The sequence below is a fragment of the Euprymna scolopes genome, chromosome 41 (genome assembly GCF_053919585.1).
Source record: "Euprymna scolopes isolate OS-2025 chromosome 41, ASM5391958v1, whole genome shotgun sequence".
Classification (NCBI taxonomy): Eukaryota; Metazoa; Mollusca; class Cephalopoda; order Sepiida; family Sepiolidae; genus Euprymna; species Euprymna scolopes.
The window spans coordinates 65,236,387-65,259,048 of NC_136522.1; the positions used below are offsets into that span (position 1 = coordinate 65,236,387).

Below are 22,662 nucleotides of genomic sequence, written 5' to 3' on the forward strand. Positions count from 1 at the left end.
TTTTCATAAAACATATTCACTTAATTTGATCAAGTAGTTCCTTTTTTTTCTCCGAGGAAAATCAAATTTTAATGAGATCGATTGTATCCCGGCCATCTTGCCTATTTCGCGGACGAGGAGGAGGTGGCATCAGGGGAGATAACTCCATCACCGCTTAAAGTTTGTCAAAATTTGACGAGATTATTTTGAAACATGGGCAGAAAAAAATATCTAGATAAATATTTTAATTTTTTTCGCTTATTTTACAGTGTGTTTTTTTTTTGTCTTTTTTTTTAATCCCTTTTTCATTTTGTCCTTTGTTAATCAATTTTTCGTTTAAAGGCATCCCTATCCTCGTCCGCAGAAATAGATCGATCTCATTAAAATTTGATTTTCTTCTGTAAAAAAAAAAACACTACTTGATCGATCAAATTAAGTGAAATTTATTTTATGAGAACTTTAAAGGGTACGTACAGTTTTTTTTTTAATTTTTTTATAATGTTTTCATTTTTTAATGTCTTGATTAAACTAAACAAGTACCTTGTATTTAGAATGATGTTGCGAGGTCGTCGCTCGTAGTCTAGCCATAAAATTTGAAAAAATAAAACGTGTGTGTGTGTGTGTGTGTTTCTTTCCGTTACAGGTGTCTAGTATCGTACAGATTTTTCTTTATTTTATTTATGCATTTTTTCATGGGTTAAGTACCGTTAAGGTTACTAAAAATAATAAGAAAAAACGCTAATTAATTAAAAGTAATAATTTATTTGGAAATGATAATAAACATATACTGGGTAATAAAACGTTGTTTTAACAGTTATTTTTAACTAACTGGTGTGAGATGAAACGAAATTATACATTTCGAAATTTATAAGCAACCGCGCCCATAGTCCGTTCTCGTCTGTTGTTTCCTTCTGAACCGGACGGGAGTGACATTTTGTGATTTACTCGTGCATCGTTTAAACAATGATTCTACCTACAGCTAAAAAACAAAAATGTCCGGAAATATTATTTGAGGCCTTCAAAAAGGTCTTTTTAAAATTGGCTAAAAGAAAATCCCCCATCGTCGATGACACGTGTTTGCAGAAATTACTTGATACGCTCTCAGTTTTTGGTAAACAAATACTAAAAAAAATGGATTTTTAGATCTTAAGATTACGATGTAAACAAAAAAAAAGGGGGGGTTAGCAGAGAAGCTAACAAACGAAAAAAAAATTCGGGTTTGTATTACTGTACACATAGATTCGAAAAAGTTGTCAAAAAAAAAAAAATAAATAAATGGGTTTGTATTACTGTACATATAGATTCGAAAAAAGTTGTCAAAAAAAAAATAAATAAATAAATGGGTTTGTATTACTGTACATATAGATTCGAAAAAAGTTGTCAAAAAACAAATATATAACAAATAAATGTTATCAAAGGCAAGATAAGTTACTTTTCTGCCAAACTGGATATATTTTTTGTGTTTTTATTCAATGTAACATGTTTATTCAGCTCGAAAAGCATACAGTGTTTTTCGAATCTGTGTACACTGTACAGTAATACAAACCCAAAAATTCTAATATACTATAAGAAATAAATGTTACCAAAGGCAATATACGTTACTTTTCTACCTACCTGGATAAGTTTTGTGTGGTGGTGGTGGTTGGACAATAACATAAAGCGTCTATTTAATTCGAAACGCAAGTACTGCCGAGTTGAGAAGTCTCGATAATCACTTTAAATAATGAAAACACGAAATACTGATAGAAATTCACCCAATAAATTTCACGGTGACACTTATTGGAGGGGAGGGGATTTCTATCAGCATTTTCGAGTTTTGAACCATTACTGACACTCCGAAGATGGCACGTTTTTGTTGGCCATAGTTTTACTTACTAACTCTCTGCACTGCTTGTTTTTAGAACCGAATAAAAGCTCCAACGATAAAACACAAAACTTATCCGGGCAGGTGGAAGAGTAACTTCTCTTGCCTTTGGTAACATTTATTTGTTGCATATTTTAAATTTCCACCCTGTTTTTTTTTTCGTTTGTTAGATTCTCTGCTAACTCCCCACAAAATGTAACATTAACTAGTGATGGCAATGGCTACTTGATTTTTGTTTTAAATTGTTTCGATTTTGTTTATTTTGTCTGTTATGCTTGCGTGCAGAATAATATGGACCGTGCTGAACTGCTGAAATAACAACGTTTTATTTAGAAACCCTTGCCCTTTCGGTGCTTATTTAGAATTAAACATGTTTAAAAAAAAAAAAATAAATGGCAGAAAAAATCTTTAGTACTGAAAATGAATAAATACTTTGACCTTTCCTTTTACTTAAAAATTCACCAAAAATCAGGAAATTAACCAATTTTAATGACCACGGAATATAATGAACAACCCATTATTTGTATTTAAATGGAAATGTATTTTGTTTAAACAAAAAATACCTTTACTAAAGTTATGGTCTTTTTGTAGTAAAAAAAAAAATTTAATGGATTTATTTGTGCTTTTTTTTATGAAAATAAAGCGGTACTTGTACAGTTTAATCAAGACATTAAAAACAAAATTGAAAATATCGAAAAAGTTTAAATTATACGTATTCGTTATGGAATGAAGTTCTCCGAAAACAAATTTCACTTAATTTCATTAAGTAGTTTTTTTTGTTTTGTTTTTGTTTTTTTACAGCCGAGAAACAATTTATGATACCGAGCAAAAGGTTCGATTTTTAGGAAGAAAAGTTAGTTATTAAAGATGGGGAGGGAGTGTCTGCGCTTTAACCGGAGTTATCTCCCCGTGACGTTTCTAAACTCCAAACAAAAATTAAGAAAAATTTCAAGATGACGTCCTTCAACACGCTCTCATAAAATGCGTTTTTCTGCTGTAAAAAAAAAAAAAAAAAAAAACTACTCTTATCAAATTAAATGATTTTTTTTTCGGAGATCTTCAGTTCAAAACAGATACGTACAATATAACCTTTTTTTGATATTTTCATTTTTTAATGTCTTGATTAAACTGTACAAGTGCCAATAACACATCGTAAATTATAACAATTAAAAAAAAATTATTTAATTTTTACAGGAACATTACGAAAAAGCCCCTAAAGTCCATATTAATGAATTCGATATAACTCAAAGAAAAAAAAACTTTTTTTCGAACTACGGACATTATCATTGAATTAAGCATTGTTTATTTAATATTTTCACACAAAAAAATTACAATAGCAAAAATATTTCTACTTTTTTTTTTTTTAAAATTACAGGTTTCGCATAATTTTTATATGTAAGATTTCAATATTTCCCTTGCTTGCATGAATGTGAAACTTTCTGTAATCTTGAACAATAATTTAAAAAAAAAATTTAATTTAAAAACAGGAACATAGAAAAATAATTAAATGAAAAAAAATGGTAAAAATGATACAAACGTTTAGGATAGGAATGTACGGATGCACGTCTGGGGAACAAAAAGAAAACTAGCATCCCCTACCGCCTTTTAATCACATAACATCATTTTCGCACAGCCTTTCGACTGGCTGAAATTTTGGGCTTCCGTATAATTCGTGTTTACAAAACTTCTGTTTGTTACGATTTTGTGAAAGGCAGGATCCCTCGCTTTTGGGGTTAATTAAGCTATTGTCTTTTACAAACCAGGTGCTCTGTTTTAATTTTTTTATTTACTTCAATATCTTAGGACTTTACTAATTATCTTTGAAATAAAGCCAGAAAACTAATATTTATGTTTTAAAGGATTTTTACAATGAACTTATTCTGTCATATTTGGGCTGGTGCATCGGTTACTAGTCTATCGCTCCTTGACAGGGTTCAAAAGAGAGTCGCAAATCTGATAGGCCCTAAACTGGCATCTAAGCTTCAGCCTCTGTCCCATCGTCGAAACGTTGCATCCCTCTGCCTGTTTTACAAGTATTATAATGGTGAATGCTCTGATGAACTGCAAGCACTTGTGCCCCCACGACGTGAACACCCTCGACAGACCCGACAAGCTGCAAAATCCCACTCCCACACTGTAGAGATCCCTAGATGTAAAAGATCTTTCTACTCCAGTAGTTTCTTCCCCAGAACTGCTAGACTTTGGAATTCCATTCCAGGTCACTGCTTCCCCAACTGTACTGACATGCATAAGTTCAAGTACAACGTGAACCAACATCTCGCTGCCCTAATCCCTACATAGTACCCCAGTAGATGTTTCCCCTGATAGTAGCCCCCTACACCAAAGTGGCAATGTGCCTTGTTTGGGGTGAAAATGTAATAAAAAAAAAAAAAAAAATTTAACTTCAAAATTTAGTTGAATTGGTTAGCTCGCTGTAAAAGCATTTTTCATAACTTTTTTTTCATGTGTACAAATATTTTTTTCCTTTTGGAAATTAACTCTAGTCTTTAATCTTTCAAATACAATAAAAAAAAGTAGTCGGAAACCTACAAAAAAATGATGATAAATTAGCTTTCAAAACTCGGTCCCCCTAACTTTATTTGTCCATTTTTGCCCGTACCTATAAGATATTTAAAAATGAAAATATTGAAAAAAAAAAAAAAAAAAATTATATTGTACGTACCCGTTAGGGAATAAAGTTTTCATACAAAAAAAAAATCACTTAATTTGATCAAGTAGTTTTGTTTTATGTTCTTTTTTTTTTTTTTTACAGAGGAAAGTCAAATTTTAATGAGATCGATCGTGTTGCGGCCATCTTGCTTATTTCACGGATGAGGAGAGTGTGCCTTTAAGTCAAAAAAATGATTAGAAAAGCACAGAGAAACTTTGTAAAATAAGTGAAAAAAAAGCTAAAATATTTATCTACACATTTTTTTCTGCCCGTGTTTGAAAATAATCTTGTCAAATTTTGACAAATTATAAGCGGTGATTGGAGTTATCTCCCTTGGCGCCCCCTTCCTCATCTGCAAAATAAACAAGATGGCTGCGACACAATCGATCTCATTAAAGTTTGATTTTCCTCTGTTAAAAAAACTTTTTGATCTAATTAAATGAATCTTTTGATGGAAACTTTATTCCATAATGAGCTCGTACAATATAATTTTTTTTTCAATATTTTCATTTTTTTAATGTGTTTATTAAACTAAATAAGTACCAAATCTTTATGATGTACGTACCCGTCATGTCATATTCCAAAAGTCATATAAATTGATCAAGTAGGTTTTTTTTTATATAGAGAATTTTTTTAACAATTTTAGCAATTATAATAGTAATGTCCATTGTATCCATTACAATGCTTATTTTAATCTCGATAGTTCGAATTGAGTTATCTCGCCCTTATTTATAAACCATGACGTCTTGTTTCAGATTAAAATTTGATTTTCTTAGTTTAAAAAAAAACTACTTTATCGATTTACGTGATTTTTGGAATATATTATTCTCAGCAAGTATGAGTACATACATCAGGCAGATTCCCGAGTTCAACAGAATACAAGATACACCTGAAGAAAGTTAGACGTTACATCGACGGAAACGTGAAAATAACACTCAAGATGAGAACAGTCGTCTGAAGAATCCATATAATATGAATAACCATGTAGTAGTCGGCCAAGAAGCAACTCATTGATATTGTGTTCCATAAGTATTGTTACTCTTTATTATTCTTTTAAATAAGTAAAGATTAATTATTTCCTCGTCTAATTTACATATGCGTTTGTGGTGTGTACATAAATTTGATGACACCTAAAAAAAAGTGTTACGTTTTCTGTAAATGCTCAAGGAGACATTAAGAAATATTAGAGTTAGAGAAGTATATTCTGTACTATAAATTTGTGTATCGATATTCATATTAAAATCCCTTTTTTTTTTCTATGTATTTAAAAAAGAAAATACAACTTTATTGTATATGGGTTTTGGAATTGCATTCATCTGCAAAAGATCTAACTAATTTGCATATTCTTTTAAACATTTGTTTTTAATTAATTACCTATTATTTTTTTTTCGGTTTCCTTATGGGATGATCATCTTTAGTTAACTTTCTTTTTTTTTTTTTTTTTTACATAGGCGTCGCCACTTATCAAGGCCGATCGGCCACTCAAGGATAAGGGTTAAAGAGTGTAGAGTAGTCAAAAGGACAATATAGTAATCAATAGTAATGGAAGTTCGGTAAATTTGTTAACTTAAGTGGAACGGCTCATCAGAAACTTATTCACGTTGGATTTGAAGACAACCATATCATAGACAGCTGGAAAGCAGGAAAACGGAAGACAATTCCACAGGCGTGCAGTTCTAAGAAAGAAGCTTTGATCATGGAATCTATGTTTAGGTTTAGGCACAGATAAAGAGTGGGGAAAATTATTGATAATGTTTTCAGCTAGTCTAGTGTTTCTTGTGAAAGTTTGGCAAGGGGGGACCATAGATTGAAGCTATTACGTTTCCTTCTCATTTGGGCTCATCAGTTTGACCAAACTCAAACTCGAGATTCGAAACCAGTACTTTGCCACTTTAGCAAACGCGCCAAACACCAGAAAATCTATTCACTAACCACAGATCAAGTTAACCGCAGTGAAACACGACTATGGAATATACCTACTTCGTTCCCAGCAGGGAGTGTAATCATCTGACCAACAAGAAACCTAGCCAATGTCTCACAGATATAAAATGAAAAGTAGGTTCTTCGATATGACAGCAACACTTTCGAAATTAATGTTTCAGTTTAGACCAAAAACTGAATTCTCAGGTAGGGAGTTATTTGTCATAAATGTCGGTGGTATAATTTACAAATGATCTATACTCCTGTAAATTTTCTTTTTTTTTTGTGCATTGATATATTAAAAATCTTTTTTTCTATTTATTTAAAAAGAAAATACAACTGTGTTATATATGGGTCGTGGAATTGCATTCTCTACCAAAATATCTAGCTAATTTGCATATTCTTTTAAACATTCATTTTAATTCGGTTTTCTTATGGGTTTATCATCTGTAGTCATCTATTATGTGTAATTATATCCATGCAGATATTCTACATGATTTATTCTTGGGTAATATTTGCATAAAAAGATTATAGTTAACACAAAACTCTTTCCATATATATTTATATATGCGTATATATTTTTATTTAAAAAAATGTTGCCTACCAACTCCTAGAGTTTTTGGTTTGCAGACATGAAACTTCATATAAGTACAAAATAGACTTCGTGACTTGGTGGGGGATGCCCTTTTCTCTACCCTGCAACCTCTCTCCCACAGAAGAGACGTTGCAAGCCTATCCTTGTTTTATCGTTATTTCCATGGCAGGTGCTCGTCTGAGCTCCAATCTCTGGTCCCCCCTCGCTAATCTTTCACGAAAAACACCCGTCTAGCCGAATCCACTGTGAAAAATTTCCTCCACTCTTTATCTGTGCCTAAATCAAAATGTAGATTCCATGAACAAAGCTTCTTTCTTAGAACTGCACGCCTGTGGAACTCTGTTCCGTCTGCCTGCTTCCCACCTGACTACAACTTGGATGTGTTCAAGTTCAACGTTAACAAATTTCTAATGAACCGCCCCCTTAAGTAAACACTTCATCAAATCTCCACACTAACGTAATGTACTTGCAATAACCCTTATCCTTGAGTGGTTTCCGGGCCTTGATAAGTGGTGACCACTGTAAAAAAAAAAAAAAAATATAAGGTATTTGAACCTATGCGAAACTTTGTTTGGGTTTTAGCCCGGGAAAATCGGTACAAAAGTGTAAAAAAATTTTTTTAAATGAAATTTGCCAGGTGAAGATCAAACGCTGACATTACGAATATGCATGCATAACGTAATAGCTATTGGTTCATGTTTTAGCTTTGCAGCAAACGTCTTAATAGCTCAGTCATTAATGACAGAAGATAAAATAAATTGTAAGCTAAATGTTTTGGTTTCAATTCTCAGTGGTGGCACACAAGTCATTTTTTGGGTATAGTCGATTCACATCATATCAAGGTCAATGTTTTTTTTTAATTTCAACCCCTTACCAGTTATTTTACTGACTAAGAACTGCAGCACTTTGGAATTCTCTTCTAGTTTCCTGCTTCCCCAACTGTACTGACATGCAGAAGTTCAAGTGCAATGTGAACAGACATCTTGCTGGTAAACTCCCTACATAGTGCCCCTGATGTGCCTTGTTTGGGATGAAAATGTAATAAAATATTAAAAAAATCAAATTAAAAGTCTGCTATAGATCCAAATACCCTATATATCAAATTTTAATTCTGTAGACCAAATAGTCAGAGAGGAATTTGGTAGAGACTTTTTGCACACATGCCAACAAGGTCACTTTTCTATATATAGATAGAGAGATATAAAAATATTTCTGTGTGCTGCAATGTTTTTATCTTAAACTAGCATTTCAGCCCGGCATTGCCCGGGTGTTTGGAGGTGTATGTTGAGCAAAAGAAAAAAAAAAAAAGAGGTCAATTTTTTTAACTTTGACCTCTTAACATTTATTGTTTTGGGCTCAAATCAAGTTAAGTTAGATCCATGTCCAAGGAACCTATACCTAAAATTTCAAGTGTTTAGACTCAGAATTGGCAGAGGAGTTTGGTAGAGTTCTCAAAGGTCAAATCGTTGAACTTTGACCCCTTAACAGCCAAATTTCTGGCTGAAAATGGATTACAAAGATTTTCCCAAATCTCAGTAGCCTATATATCAAATTTCGAGTCTGTAGACTAAAAATTGACAGAGTTATTGTGTAGGGAAATGTACACACACATACAGACATATGCACAGACATGTTCACTTTTATATATATATATATATATATATATATATATATATATATATATATAAATTCTATGCAATTATGCAGAATGTTGAAACTATGCATAAATAGAATACAGCGTAATAATGAAATGAAACCACTCTTCTAATAAGAAACTATAAAAAATGACAAAGTAATTACTTAATGCTCATTTATCAAAAGAATATACTTCCTTGCCTACTGATGACTTTAAAAATTTGTTTTAATAATTTTTAAATACTGATGACTTTAAAAATTTGTTTTAATAATTTTTAAATACTGATGACTTTAAAAATTTGTTTTAATAATTTTTAAATACTGATGACTTTAAAAATTTGTTTTAATAATTTTTAAATACTGATGACTTTAAAAATTTGTTTTAATAATTTTTAAATAGAAAAGGCTTTTAATATCAACTAGCTGGAGGTACCCGGTTTTTTGGAGGTATGTGCGTTTTTGGATAAATGAAAACAAAAATCGTTGGCCGGGTGTTTGTTTTAAAAGAAACCCGAAGCCTTGACGCGGTGTTGGAAAATAATAAAGTGTGAAAAAAAGCGTGCAACGTTTAACAGTAGGTGCCCGTTTTTGACGACTTAATGACGTCAACTTTGAGTGCGGGACAGTGTTTTATTTACCGCGAGTCTGTTTGCTTCTTTCTTTATACGAAAAAGCTTAATGCACGTGTGGCAATAGAAAATTGTTGAATATTTATCTTTTCAAAGTCGGGCAAATTAAATAGACAGGCGACCCTGATTGTTAACTCGTAGATATTATCATTTAGGCGCGATATAAAATATTTTAAGAAGTTGTGAGGCGACCGATTGGTTCTCGGAAAAAAGCCTTTCTTGGACATACACGAAAATGCACACACACACACACACACAAACATTTTCGCTTTTATATTTATAGATGTCAGATTGAGTGAACAAACTACACTTTAGAGGTAAATAGATAATGGATAAGTGTCAATTTGTATATCGAACTAAAACTTGAAAAACACACAACAGACACCCACAAAGTTGGTATTTTTTTAATCAGCATAACCCCAGATGAATAATATCTAAAATTTACAGAAAAAAGATCCCGGGTTGAATGACCACTTATATCATTTAATGTGCACCAATCTTTTAAAGTTGTAATTAATGTAGTCTGTTTTCCAGCCAGGAACTAAAGGGAAGTAACTCTGATTTTTTTCATAGAGTTATTTCCCTTGCACTAACTTCAATTGTGTGCATATGTGTCCAGAGAGAGGAATGGGCTGAGCGAAGAAGAAAGCGAGAGTAGGGAGGAAGAGTGGAAAACATTGGGAGTGGGGGTAAAGAGAGAAAGAAATTATGTTACACATTTCTCATGGGAAATGCCAGGTAGCCTTGCTAGTTAATGTGATAAAAAGTCACATTTGTTTTGTTGCTAGTGCCAGTAGTTAGGTATGATCCTCAAAAGAGGCGGGAGGGTCATGTTTGTTGCATGATGTTTAATCAATTCATTTTTCCTGTTTTCAGTTGTCACTGTTGAGAGTGCCGAGCTATCCGGCGCCGTTCGATTTTTGGAAACTATAAAAGATGATCCGAATGTTGGAAATGCCTCGCAGATTTTTGGAACGCAGGTTGCCGGACGTTTAGCTATGAACGAAGAAATATTTATCCATTTTGAGAATCTGTTCCAAGGATTCTATGCGACCATTTTCAGTTCAGTGTTCTGGCAGGAATCTTTATCCTTGAAGACTGCCACATTCCATAGTCTGAGACAGACGATGCAATATCCTCCTGGCTTTCTTGGCATGATCGATCAGGTCTCAGGTAAGCTGAAATTCACATTTACCCAAACAATGTGTGATGATGCCTAATTAGTTTGGCACGGTCTTATTTAGCTCTCGGTGTACCCCTCAGCGAGTGATGTCACCATATTTGCCCATTCTGGGTAAGGGTTGGCTGCTGGGACTAGGATGTTTCTTCGACGAGGATCCTGATTGATGAGAGGATCTGGTCAGACAGGCTGCTACTCTCCCCATGTTGTTTTTGATAGAGTGTGCAATCCGTTCAGCTCTGATCTCTTTAATTCGGCGTTAATAGAAAGTAAAGGTTATTTCAAGCCAAAAGAAAGAAAGAATAACAAGTCAATAACTGGGTTTGTTGTATATAAAAAAAAAAACAGGATAATTATTCACTGAAAGCTACAAAACTCTGATCATTGGTGGCTTCTATTAGTAAAGTCAGGTGGTCAACACTAAATCTGGGGGCTTGTCTGTTCACAGTATAGATTCAGTGGCTTGGAGCCGAGTGAGACTTCAGTCAAGGTTTCTTTTTCTTTGAATCGTGTGGGTCTCCCAGTGGTCAGGCAGAGTGTGTTTTCAAGGCTATTTTTGCGTTTCATTATATTGAGAATCAAGTGAGTTTGACCTCGCATCCCAATCAACAGAATTTTATTTCATGATTCTCAGTAAACCAATCTCAGGCAGCATTTTTTATAATTCTCAAACTCCGAAAAAAATTTCCTTAGTATATTCATCTTAGTTTATTTATTTTTTTTTAACCAGTTTATATGCGTGTCACGTTGGTGCAGTGGTAACATCACCAGCTTTGAATGCTACAGTTTTGCTTTCAGTTTCAATTCTAGCTGATGGCATCTAAATAATTTTTTTTTTTAAATCACAACTCTTATAATAATATACACAAAATCTGGGCAAATTAAGATATCATATTTAAGCGTATTTGACGACATGGTGACGTTACTATTGCCCGGGTGTTTGTAGGTGTGTGTGTTGGGGGGGGGGGGTAGATCAAAAACAAAAACCCTGGTGTTTCGAGGTGTAAAAAAAAAAAGTTTTGGTAGGAAGGTAGGCTCGAACCCGAAGCATTGACGCGAAGACAGAAAAGAAAGGGAAAAAACGTGACATCTAACCCGCTCGGCCACGAGGGGAGAGGAAGTGAAAACTTATCAAATTGACAGGTGCGCGAATTTAATGATAATGAGGTCAGACAGTTAAGTTTTGCTGCAAGGCAGTTTTTCTTTCGCCAACTTTGGCTGTTTGTTTACCCAAGACAAAAAATGGGGGTGTCCATTTAAAGAGTAATTGTCTGATATGACGGTTTTTGCCGCATTGATCAAAGCCGATTTGCTTTGTGGACGTCTCTGCCACGAATACCAGGGAACTGATGGTGTGGATTCAGTTTTGCTTTTTTATACTGAAATGCGAAACGAAGATGCGACGATCAGAAACATCTCAAAAATAGCGCATAAAAGTCGGGCAAGTTAAAGATAGACGCTACCTTCGCTCGTAACTCATAGATATTATGATTTACAAAGTATATAAAAAGTTTTAAGAAGGAGTGACCTGACCGAGGACCCCCCCCCCCCCAAAGCCTTTGCCGGACATACACAGAAAGTGCACACACACACACATGTTGCCTTTTGTATAAATAGATAAGATAGATAAACAAAGATGGAATACAACAAAAAGCCATAAATATTTAAAATAATAGCAATGCTTTTACTCTCCATCTGTGCCTAAATCTAAGCGAAAATTCCACAAGCAGAGTTGCTCATCTGTGGAACACGACACCACGGTGCTGCTTCCCGACTAACTATAACATGCTCATTTTCAAGTTCAACGTGAACGGGTTTTTAAAGAGCCGTCCCCTAAAATAAATTATCAAATTTATATTGCGGTACCCATTAACCCTTATCCTTGAGTTGCCTCCGGGCCTTGTAAAGTGCTGACTAAATATGATGCCGATGAATGGCACAGCGTTATTCTACAACAGCTCCGATAAACGTTGATTCCAACTAATCCAGCACGAAAATAAAAAAATTGAATAAATGCTACAACATAAATGGAGGAAAATATTTTAAGAAGAAGAAAAAAATGGATCTTGGGTTTCCTTTTGGCAGTTGCGTAACTTTCGCTTCTCTTATTTTCTCCTTTAGTCCCCATATTCCGTGAGTGATATTTCTGACAAAGGGGAGAGAATTGTTTTCTGGGCCAGAATCTATCCATCTAACACTTGTCGTTTTACCCTTAAGTAGTAGCTTGTTTTTTTTTTATTTACGAGGGTGTCATCACTTACCAAAGTCCGAAGGCCACTCGAGGATAAGGGTTAATGAATGTAAGGTGTTAGCATAGTAATCGATTAATGGCAGGATTAGGTAGAATTTGATTATTCAGGAGACAGCATAACAAGAACTTGTTTACATTGGACTTGACAGCTACCATATTGTAATTGGCCGGGAAGCAGGCCAATGGAACAATGTTTCACATGCAAACAGTACTAGGAAAGAAACTTTGTTCATGGAATCTGCGTTTAGATTCAGGCACAGTAGGGAAAATTGTTAATAGTGGTTGTAGCTAGTCGAGTGTCTTTTGCGAAAGTTTGGCAAGGGGGAACTATAGATTTTAGCTCTTTACATTAAGTGGCTTCATGCCTTGTCTGGAGTGATTTCCATTAAAAAAAGTGTTTTCAACTCTTACAGTACTCTCATCATATATGGGCCTATGGAGCTGAACCTCCTTTAAAACTTCAAATGCAACGTGGCCGTTACGCTCAAACAATATTCATTACAGTTCAAACCTCTCTCGGACCCCCACGCCTTCTGATACCATCAAAAAGGAACAAACAAACAAAAATAAATAAATCCGACTTGACTTTTATTTCTGTTTTAGCAAAAAGGCATTTATTACCGTTACTTTCCAACCAATGCCTGCTTCTTATTTTTTCTAACTGTTCATTTTGTCTGCCATGAGATTAACAAAACCCTGTCGTTTCAACACCAGGTTAACAGTCTCTTGCCACAACCACTGGGCATGCATTTTTTCTTTCTGCCCTCACCACATGGTACATTTTTTTCCTTTTTTTTTTTTTTTCTTCTGACGCAACTCCTTGCACACTTCCTAATTTGCATATGTGCTTTTTCAACTGCTGCTGCTAATATTTTTGTAATTCAGCTATCCTACAGCTTCTGTTGATATTTTCCCCACATGCTCATATGCTCTCTGTTATACAAATATATTATTATATTTTGATGAAATTTTTATATATATATCTCTGTGCATAATAAAATTGACGCATATTTTTCTGTCCAGAAAATAAACTTCATAGCATTATAAATACACTGGCCACCTACACATTCAATATGCCCACACTTGCTGCCTATATCTGGTGTGTATTATTATACGATCATTACGATTCGCTTCCTCTCATTACTGGAACTTTCTCTTTTCGTTCCGACAGAAACCACTCTTCCATGCAAATAGCTTTCTGAGGTGGTAGCACGATACTTACTCGCTAATTACTTTCTCCTCATATGCTCCCATCGAACACCGGGGCAAATTCTTTATAGTAAACACTATTCCATTATTTGATCATTCCATATGTCATGCAGAATACTGGAAACATCGTATAATATAAAATTCTCAAGGGAAGAAAATAGAAGTCATCTTGAATATCTGTGTTAACCTTTATGCACTGAATATCTATGTGTCTCCACCTGTAAGTGGATAGAACTCGTTTCAAACTTCAAATACGTATTCTAATAAAATTTAAACCATATTTATAACACACTGATTCAAAGAGTTTGCTATTTTTTTGACCATGAAGTATTTTTTTTTTTCTTAGCTCTTTACATCAATTGGCTTCATGCCTTGTCTGTAACAATTTCCATAAAAATATATATGTGGTTGTCTGAAAGAAACTGCTGATTGGAGATTTTGTCCAATCGAGAGTCAGTATGTAAAAACAACATTTGCTGCTGCTTGTAATAATAACTTAAATTTTTTATTTATTTATTTTTTTTATGTTCTAGATATTTCCAGAGAAACCTTTCAGGCAATCAAAGATGAGTCAAGCATTTTCTTAACAAAAGAAGCCAGCGATTTGATAGCCCTGCTCATTGTCCAGTGCTCCTGCATCCAAATTGGGTCGAGTGACCACCACAAGTCAGTTTCAGAAATCCAGCGCATGATATTGGAAAGAAGTTGGGATTGTATTTGCAATGCTGGATCCACCGGATGTTTTGATTCTCACAACCCGTTCTTGAAGCCCGTCTTCCTTCTCCTGTGTGAAGCCAACTGCAAAGACGTTTTCTCATGGTTGGTGAAACAGGAGAACGTTTTGCCGACAATTATCTCGATGATTCTCAAGTCAGAGTCAACGGAACTCTCGGACAAAGCGATCGACTTCTATTTGGATCTTTTGCATAATGAAAGGTGAGGGAATTTTTTCTTTTCGTTTTGTGCTCGTATGAAATCAATTCGATCCCTTTAAAGTGTGAGGGTACGGATAACTTTTTTTTTTTTTTTTAAACTCTTTTTCACCCCAAACAAGGCATATTGCGACTTGGACATAAGGGGCTACTATTTGGATAGTGTTTACAGGAGACTTTCGTCTTTTATCTTTCAAACACAATCAAAAATTAAACGTAAACTAAAAAATAAAATACTTATGATAAGCATCTTTGAAGAACCATAGGTGCTTCTTTGTCATTAGAACGAAATACGAAAATTGAAATATTGAATTTCAAGTAAAACCAATAGTATCTACTGATTTGTCATGTCACAGTAATGAATATATCCAAAAATTATGAAAAACAATAAGATAGAAAATTAATTATTAATGAAAACAGTTTTTGAAGACAACGAAAATTGAGTTTTGCTAAATTGGCCTATAGTTTTCAATTTTCACAAAGTAATTACCTCCCCTGTTGCGATTCTAACTCTCCTGTTTATTTTATTTTATTTTTTTTTTAGCAAAACTCAATTTTCACTAATTTTCTTCAAAAACTGTTTTCATTAATAATTAATTTCCCACCTCATTATTTTTCATAATTGTTGGACAAACCCGACAGGCAGCTAAATCCCACCCCTTCACAGTAGAGATCACTAGGTACAAGAGAGCCTTCTATTCCAGTAGTTTCTTCCCCAGGACAGCTAGACTTTGGAATTCCCTGCCGGGTCCCTGCTTCCCTAACTGTACTGACATGCAGAAGTTCAAGTGCAACGTGAACCGACATCTTGCTGCCCAACTCCCCACACAGTACCCCTGATGCCCATGTCCCTGATAGTAGCCCCCTACAACAAAGTGGCAATATGCCTTGTTTGGGGTGAAAATGTAATAAAAAAATTTTTTTTCATTATTGCGATATGAAAATTAAGTAGATACCATTTGTTTTACTTAAAATTCAATATTTCGATTTTTTTTTTATTTTGGTCTAATAATGATGAAGGCCCACTTTTTTTTTTTCTTTTTTTTTTCACACATTTTTGAACATACCTTAACAGTTTTGCGATTTCAGTTTTCTTGGTGCCCTGCGGTCATATTCTGTTTTTGTTTTATCTCTATTGCAATATTCAACTTGCTGGTTAGTGTTCACAGTTGGTTTCTGCATTCTAGGATTTTCCTTAATATTTCAGCCATTTTCATTATTGCTATCCATTGTATTTTCTCAGCCTTCCTCCTGATTCTAATTTCTCCCATTCATTGTTTCCAAGTTTTTCGGAATTGTTTCTAGTGCTCCTATGATTATTGGTGCTATCTTGACTTTCTTCATGTTTCAGACCCCTTTGTATTATTATTATTACTGCTGTTGTTGCTGCTGCTGCTGCTCGACTATATATATATATATATATATATAAAATTTTAGTCATTCAATAAATTTAAAAATTTATGACGTGAAATATTTAAATTTCATATCAAAAGATTTTTATTATTCTATTTAAGACAAAGAATACATTTGAAATATTCTAACTCCTTATCCTATAGGATTTCGATATCTACCATATCTTCAGAGGAGAAAATATTAGCAAATAGTTATAATGGTTTACACATTATTTGCTAAAGTCAGTGAGACATGGAAAATTACAATTAAAAATTGTTTACGCATTTAAATGTCATACAGTAAGGGAAGTTAATGAAAAGGATATAAAAATTCATATCCAAATTGCATGGCAAAATGATCCAAACTGTATCTTGAGTAATCCACATCACAAGATAATGGTCCAAAGTAGGCATTTTCCTGGAGCAATTTCTTTGTTTATATAATGGGTCTGGTAAATTTTTTTATATATATATCTGGTGGATCTGTTTATTAATAAACATATAAATTGATACATTTAATATTTTTTATAATTATAGAACATGAGCTTCAGATTCTGCTCCAAAATAACTTCAAATTGTTAATAAAATAAAAATAAAACCGCTTTCAGTAGACAAGCCACGCAAATTAAGAGAAACTGAACTGATAAGAAAAATGAAAATTGAAAAAAGAAAAATTAAAAAATTAGTTCATTGTTAGATAATTTTATTCTGAAGTATATATATATATATATATATATATATAAAGTAGTAACGTTTGTGTGGATGTCTCCTACAGCCCAAACCACTGCACTGATCATAACCAAACCTGGCATGATGATAGTCTCCCACCTAGAGATAGTGCACACCATTTTTCAAGGTTACGGTCAAAGGTCAAAGTCATAGCCTATATATATATATATATATATATATAAGGTTGGTTAAACCACAAGTTCTCATCAGACGACGTTTTGATTAGATGTTATTAAAAGCTTGAATGCATAATTCTTTGATGGTGCATAGAATTTTAATTGTAACAATATTTCTTTTTCTTTTTTGTCAGTTTCATGTCAGATCATCAAACCAAGATGGCTGACATTTTGGCGAAACTAAATAATAAAGGACAAGTAAAGAAGTTGCAAACTTTCATCGTTAAATTTCTGAAAAGGTATGTTTTTTTAAAAATATTTTCAAAAACACAATTGATAATTTGGATTATTCGGATAATTGTTTTCATCTTGAGTGTTATTTTCATAATGTTGCTACCGATGTAATCTCCCACCTTCTTCAGGTACTTCTTGTCAAACTCGGGAATCATTCTGTCAAACTTTCGGAATCTGCACGGAATTTTGAACCTAAACTTTTATTTAATCCACAGGAGTAGCAAGCATGCTCTCATTCCATCAGTGATGATCAGGTTGAAGTTTTAAGTAATCCACAATTGTATTTTGAGTATTAATTTATTGCGGACTATTATTCTCATCTTTCTTAGTTGTTGTTTCAGGACGTTTCAGCCAACCAATCCTTTGGCCTTCGTCAGTTGGTAACCGTGATGGGATAGGAACTCCGAATCTCCTAACTGCATTCTCAGCAATTACTGCCATCCATAGTTGTTGTCGTCTCACCACGTTTTGGCCAAATAAGCCTCTGGCTGGCTTTGAGTAGGATTGAAACCGCTATCTTCCAAACCACATCTTTCTAAGCCAGGCAGAGGCTTACTTGGCGAAAACGTGGTGAGACGACAACAACTATGGATGGCAGTAATTGCTGAGAATGCAGTTAGGAGATTCGGAGTTCCTATCCCATCTCTGTTACCACCTGACGAAGGCCAGAGGAATAGTTGGCTGAAACGTCGTGAAACAACAACTAAGAAAAAATGAGAATAATAGTCCGCAATAAATAAATTAATAAATAATACTCATATCAATGAATTCTGATTAAATAATATATGTATTTTGAGTGTTGCCCGCGCTGAGGATTGAACCTTCAACCTCCAGAAGCATGACACTTACAACAGAATTTTTACGTAGAAAAAGATCAGAGTTTATATTGGCCAAAATTTTGTGAAAATAACAGTAGTCGTAATGATATAAAATATTCTCCTTTGTTTTGTTAAAAATGTTATTTGTACATTGTTTTGTTTTACGGCATATCGACTCCAGATTGTTTTGTTTTATGGCATATCGAGTTCAGATTGTTTTGTTTTATGGCATATCGACTCCAGATTCTTTTGTTTTACGGCATATCGACTCCAGATTGTTTTGTTTTATGGCATATCGACTCCAGATTGTTTTGTTTTACGGCATATCAACTCTTTGACCTCCAGAAAAGTGTCACGTACAACTTAATTTTATCTAGTACTTTATCCATTAACCCTACGGGCGATACTCATGATACAATTCTACCCAATCATGACTGAGGGAATAAAAGCATGCTACATCCATGGACCATGGATTAAATAAAGGGTTCCGTTCACAGTTACATGCAAATTTCTGAGTTCGATAAAATCCACCTGAAGAAGATTGGAGTTTACATCGGCTGAAACGTTGGGAAATAATATTAAAGATGAGAACAGTCGTTGTAATGATATAAAATATTCTCTTTTGTTTTATTAAAAATGTTATTTGTACATTGTTTTGTTTTATGGCATATCAACCCTTTTTATAATCTGAAACACAATATCAATTGTTAATGTAACTTTCAAGGAAATTTTTACCCCAATGCCAAGTTGATGTTTTTGCGGGTATCAACAAAAAAAAATGGAGAACTCAATAGAAGAACATTGGAAACATTGTCTGCATGGCTCTCGGCCCATTTTTTTTGGATAAGGGATAGTATGCCACCTCTTGTTCTAGAAGTTGATCGGCACCCAGGCAAGTATTAACATAATTTAGGTGTCAAATATGAACTTAGTCTGAAATGTATTATTTGGATTCTTCGGACGAAGGGGTGAGATTTTGTTGCTAAGCAGGTTTGTCGAGGATATGTACGTTGAGGGGGCACAAGTGCAACAAGTTCATCAGAGTACATTCCACTAAAATATTTGTAAAACAGGCATAGAGATGCAACATTACGGTGATGGGACAGGGGGTTGGAGTTTAGTTGACAAAGTGGGACCTATTAGATTGAAAACTCTTTTTTGGATCCTATCCAAGAGAGAGAGGCTAGTGGTAGATGTAGTGGCCAAGATGTAGCAACAATACTCCACACATGGGCGAATGATGGCCTTGTAGAGGTATAGGATACTCTCAGGTGTAAAAAGTATTTCCATATTATTTGGAGTCTTCCGACTACTGTTCTAATCTTGAATGTCATTTTCACAATGTCTCAATTGATGTAACCTCTGACCTTCTTCAGGTGTATCCTGTTGAACTCTGAGGGATGTTTCTGTCAAATTCAGGAATTTGCACAGAATTTGGAACGGAACTCTTTATTTATTTTACATGACTGGATAAATATCCTAAGTAATTTGCAGTTGTATTTTTCAGTCATCCAAACTGAGAATTGAATCTTCAACCTTCAGGAGAATATCACTTCTGCAATTGATTTTTGCCAAGTACTCTTAATAAGTGTGCAATGGGTCCTTGTGGACTTTTCAATATATTTTTGTATTATTTCGGGTCCATACTGAAGTTGATCTTTTGGCTTTATCAGAAGTATTTCTTGTCACAGAAAAACCAGAGCATGTCTGCAGCAATTTCACATAAATCATTCCAGTTTTCATTGTCTCTCAGAGATCGTTTCTGTCTGAAACGACTGTTTCGTCCAGGGCAGATGATTGGGTTGTGATCCTTTCTTGTTGGCTTCAGAGACTTTTTCTCAGAGTTGACTCTGTAGTTTATTTCCTATTAACTTTTTCTTGTCTTGAGGCAGGATCGGTTAATGAATTCATCACATCTCGCACAAAAGCTGAGCAAGCTCAGTGATCCATCATCAACGCTGACATTATCCACTGCCAGTTACGGTTTCAGTGGTGAGCAGTGTAGATCGTCAGACCCAGTTTGGTATCTTGCTTAACCGTTCTGAGCCACATTTTAAGCTGATCATTGTATCACTTCTTTTAGCTCTGAGAAGGAACCGCATCAATGGCATCTCTGATAAGATAACCTTGTTGACCAGCCCAGCAAATGCGTTTCATGAGAAGAGCTTACTGGAGGGAGGTGATTTGGCACTGCGCTCGGACCACCGCATTTGGCAGGAAGTGTTGCCAGGTCACATGAAAGATGCAACCTCAGGAACCTACCCGTGTGCCCGATAATGACGGCCAGTATGCGAGCCTACTAGACCTTTTTCTCACAACTTGCCCTGAACTATGTTCAGTTTCTGTTCTGTCGCCTCTTGGATCTTCCGACCACTCTGTTGTATCAATTAAGATAAAAATGAAATGTAATAAGTCCCCAGACGTACCTCTTCATCGTACAGTATATCGATACACTAAGGCTGACTGGGATAGCTTCCGTACATTTATATCTGATCTACCTCTGCATTCCATGTTTAAAAAGGATGTGTCCTCTATAGTATTAGACCTAACTGAATGGTTAATTGTAGGTATTGACCATTTCATACCCTCTAAAAAGTTTCAGCAAAAACCTAACAGCCAGCCATGGTTCTCTCCAGAATGTGCTGCTGCCATTGCGCACAGAAATCACTTTTTCCACTGCTTCAAACGTAATAGATGTATGGAAGCTAAAGCCGTTTTCAGGACTGCCAGCAACCATTGTAAGAAAGTAATAAGGAACGCAAGAGAGTTGTATGCTCAATCTGTTAAGTCCAAAGTAGCTGAGCAGCGGCTTGGTTCCCACCAGTTTTGGCAAATAGCAAACAGAATCCTGAACAGAAGCGTGTGCTCCATCCCAACTATTATCAATGGACCTGAGGTAATCTCGTCAGCATCAGACAAAGCCAAACGCTTTGTCAAGAACTTTGCAGCTAATTCTACCCTTTGCGACCAAGACCGCCAACCCCATAAGAGTAGTAGTTGAGGGGCAAAAATCAGAAGCTCACAGTATTAATGCCGGTGTCCCTCAGGGATCCATCCTGGGCCCAACTCTTTTCCTGATCTACATTAATGATCTTCCAAATCATATCCTTACATCATTTGTAGACATTTATGCTGACGACACTACCATTTATGGTACCACATCTAAGACAGTAAACGAGCAAGTTCTCTCCAATTCTCTCTCCTCTGATCTTGAGCACGTAGTACAATGGGGAAAGGAGTGGCTGGTTACTTTTAATGCATCTAAAACCAAGCTTCTCTCTTTACATCATCAACATTCTAATCCACATTTGTCATCAATTGAAATGAATGGCTCTCGTCTTCAGGAGGCCTCAAGTTTTGACAAGCTTCTGGGCTTGACCATTACTCCTGATCTTAAATGGAACACGTATATCAAATCTGTTGCCAAGGCCGCTGGAAAAATGGTGGGATCTTTCTATCGATCCAGTAGATATCTCACTGCTGATGCTATTCTCTATCTATATAAGAGCCAGGTACGTCCAAGGATGGAATACTGTTGCCACATCTGGGCAGGAGCTGCTAGAAAGGACTTGTCCTGCCTTGATAGAGTTCAAAATAGACTTCGTAGCCTCGTAGGAGATGTCCTTTTCTCCTCCTGGCAACCTCTATCTCACAGAAGAGATGTTGCGAGTTTGTCTCTGATGTATCGTTATTTTCATGGAAAGTGTTCAACTGAGCTTCAATCTATGGTCCCCCCTCGCCAAACTTTCACAAGAAACACTCGTCTAGCTGTAAACACTATCAATAATTTCCCCCACTCTTTATCTGTGCCTAAACCTAAACGTAGATTCCATGAACAAAGCTTCTTTCTTAGAACTGCACGCCTGTGGAATTGTCTTCCGTTTTCCTGCTTTCCGGCTGACTACAATATGGTTGTGTTCAAGTCTAAAGTAAATAAGTTCTTGATGGGCCGTTCCATATAGGTTATTAAATTTGCCAAATTTTCATTACTAATGATTACTATATTGACCAATTTCTACTGTACACTCTTTAACCCTTATCCTTGAGTGGCCTCTGGGCCTTGATAATGTGGTGATGCCTTTGTAAAAAAAAAAAAAAAAAAAAAAAACACAGACAGAAATGATCAAAAACCTCCAGTCTGCGAAGATCAGCAGCTCTCATTGGCCAGGACTTACAACTGTAGAGAAGAATGGTATTGATAATTTTGTGGCGAGCTTGATTTCATGTCTGGACCACAAATGGGAATGAAGGTGGCAAAAGATGAGGCGAGCACTAGCGATGTGGCTATTAATATCTGCCACCCTTTTAACGTAGCAACGATGACTTAACCTAGATACTTAAAGCAATTCACCTCTACAAGCAAGAACTTTTACTGCCCAGGAAGATTGGCTGCTTTTTGGTGGGGAGAAATCCTGCGGTCAGCAGTTTCTATTAACTATTGGAGCATGA

At 35.0% G+C, this 22,662-nt stretch overlaps 1 protein-coding gene across 4 annotated transcripts in view; it reads left to right on the forward strand.

The window, feature by feature from the left end:
* The first annotated feature begins 846 nt into the window (after positions 1 to 846).
* Positions 847 to 22,662, forward strand: part of LOC145266560 (uncharacterized) — a 38,326-nt gene continuing 16,510 nt past the window's right edge. For 2 of the 4 annotated variants that reach the window (XM_080122374.1, XM_080122375.1), the window contains exons 1-4: positions 847 to 1,090; positions 10,170 to 10,466; positions 14,467 to 14,869; positions 17,296 to 17,400. In XM_080122374.1, the coding sequence (XP_079978500.1) occupies positions 943 to 1,090; positions 10,170 to 10,466; positions 14,467 to 14,869; positions 17,296 to 17,400 (953 nt within the window). In that variant the 5' untranslated portion in view covers positions 847 to 942. The remainder of the gene's footprint in view (positions 1,091 to 10,169; positions 10,467 to 14,466; positions 14,870 to 17,295; positions 17,401 to 22,662) is intronic. The other 2 variants (XM_080122376.1, XM_080122377.1) reach the window with 1 other exon arrangement.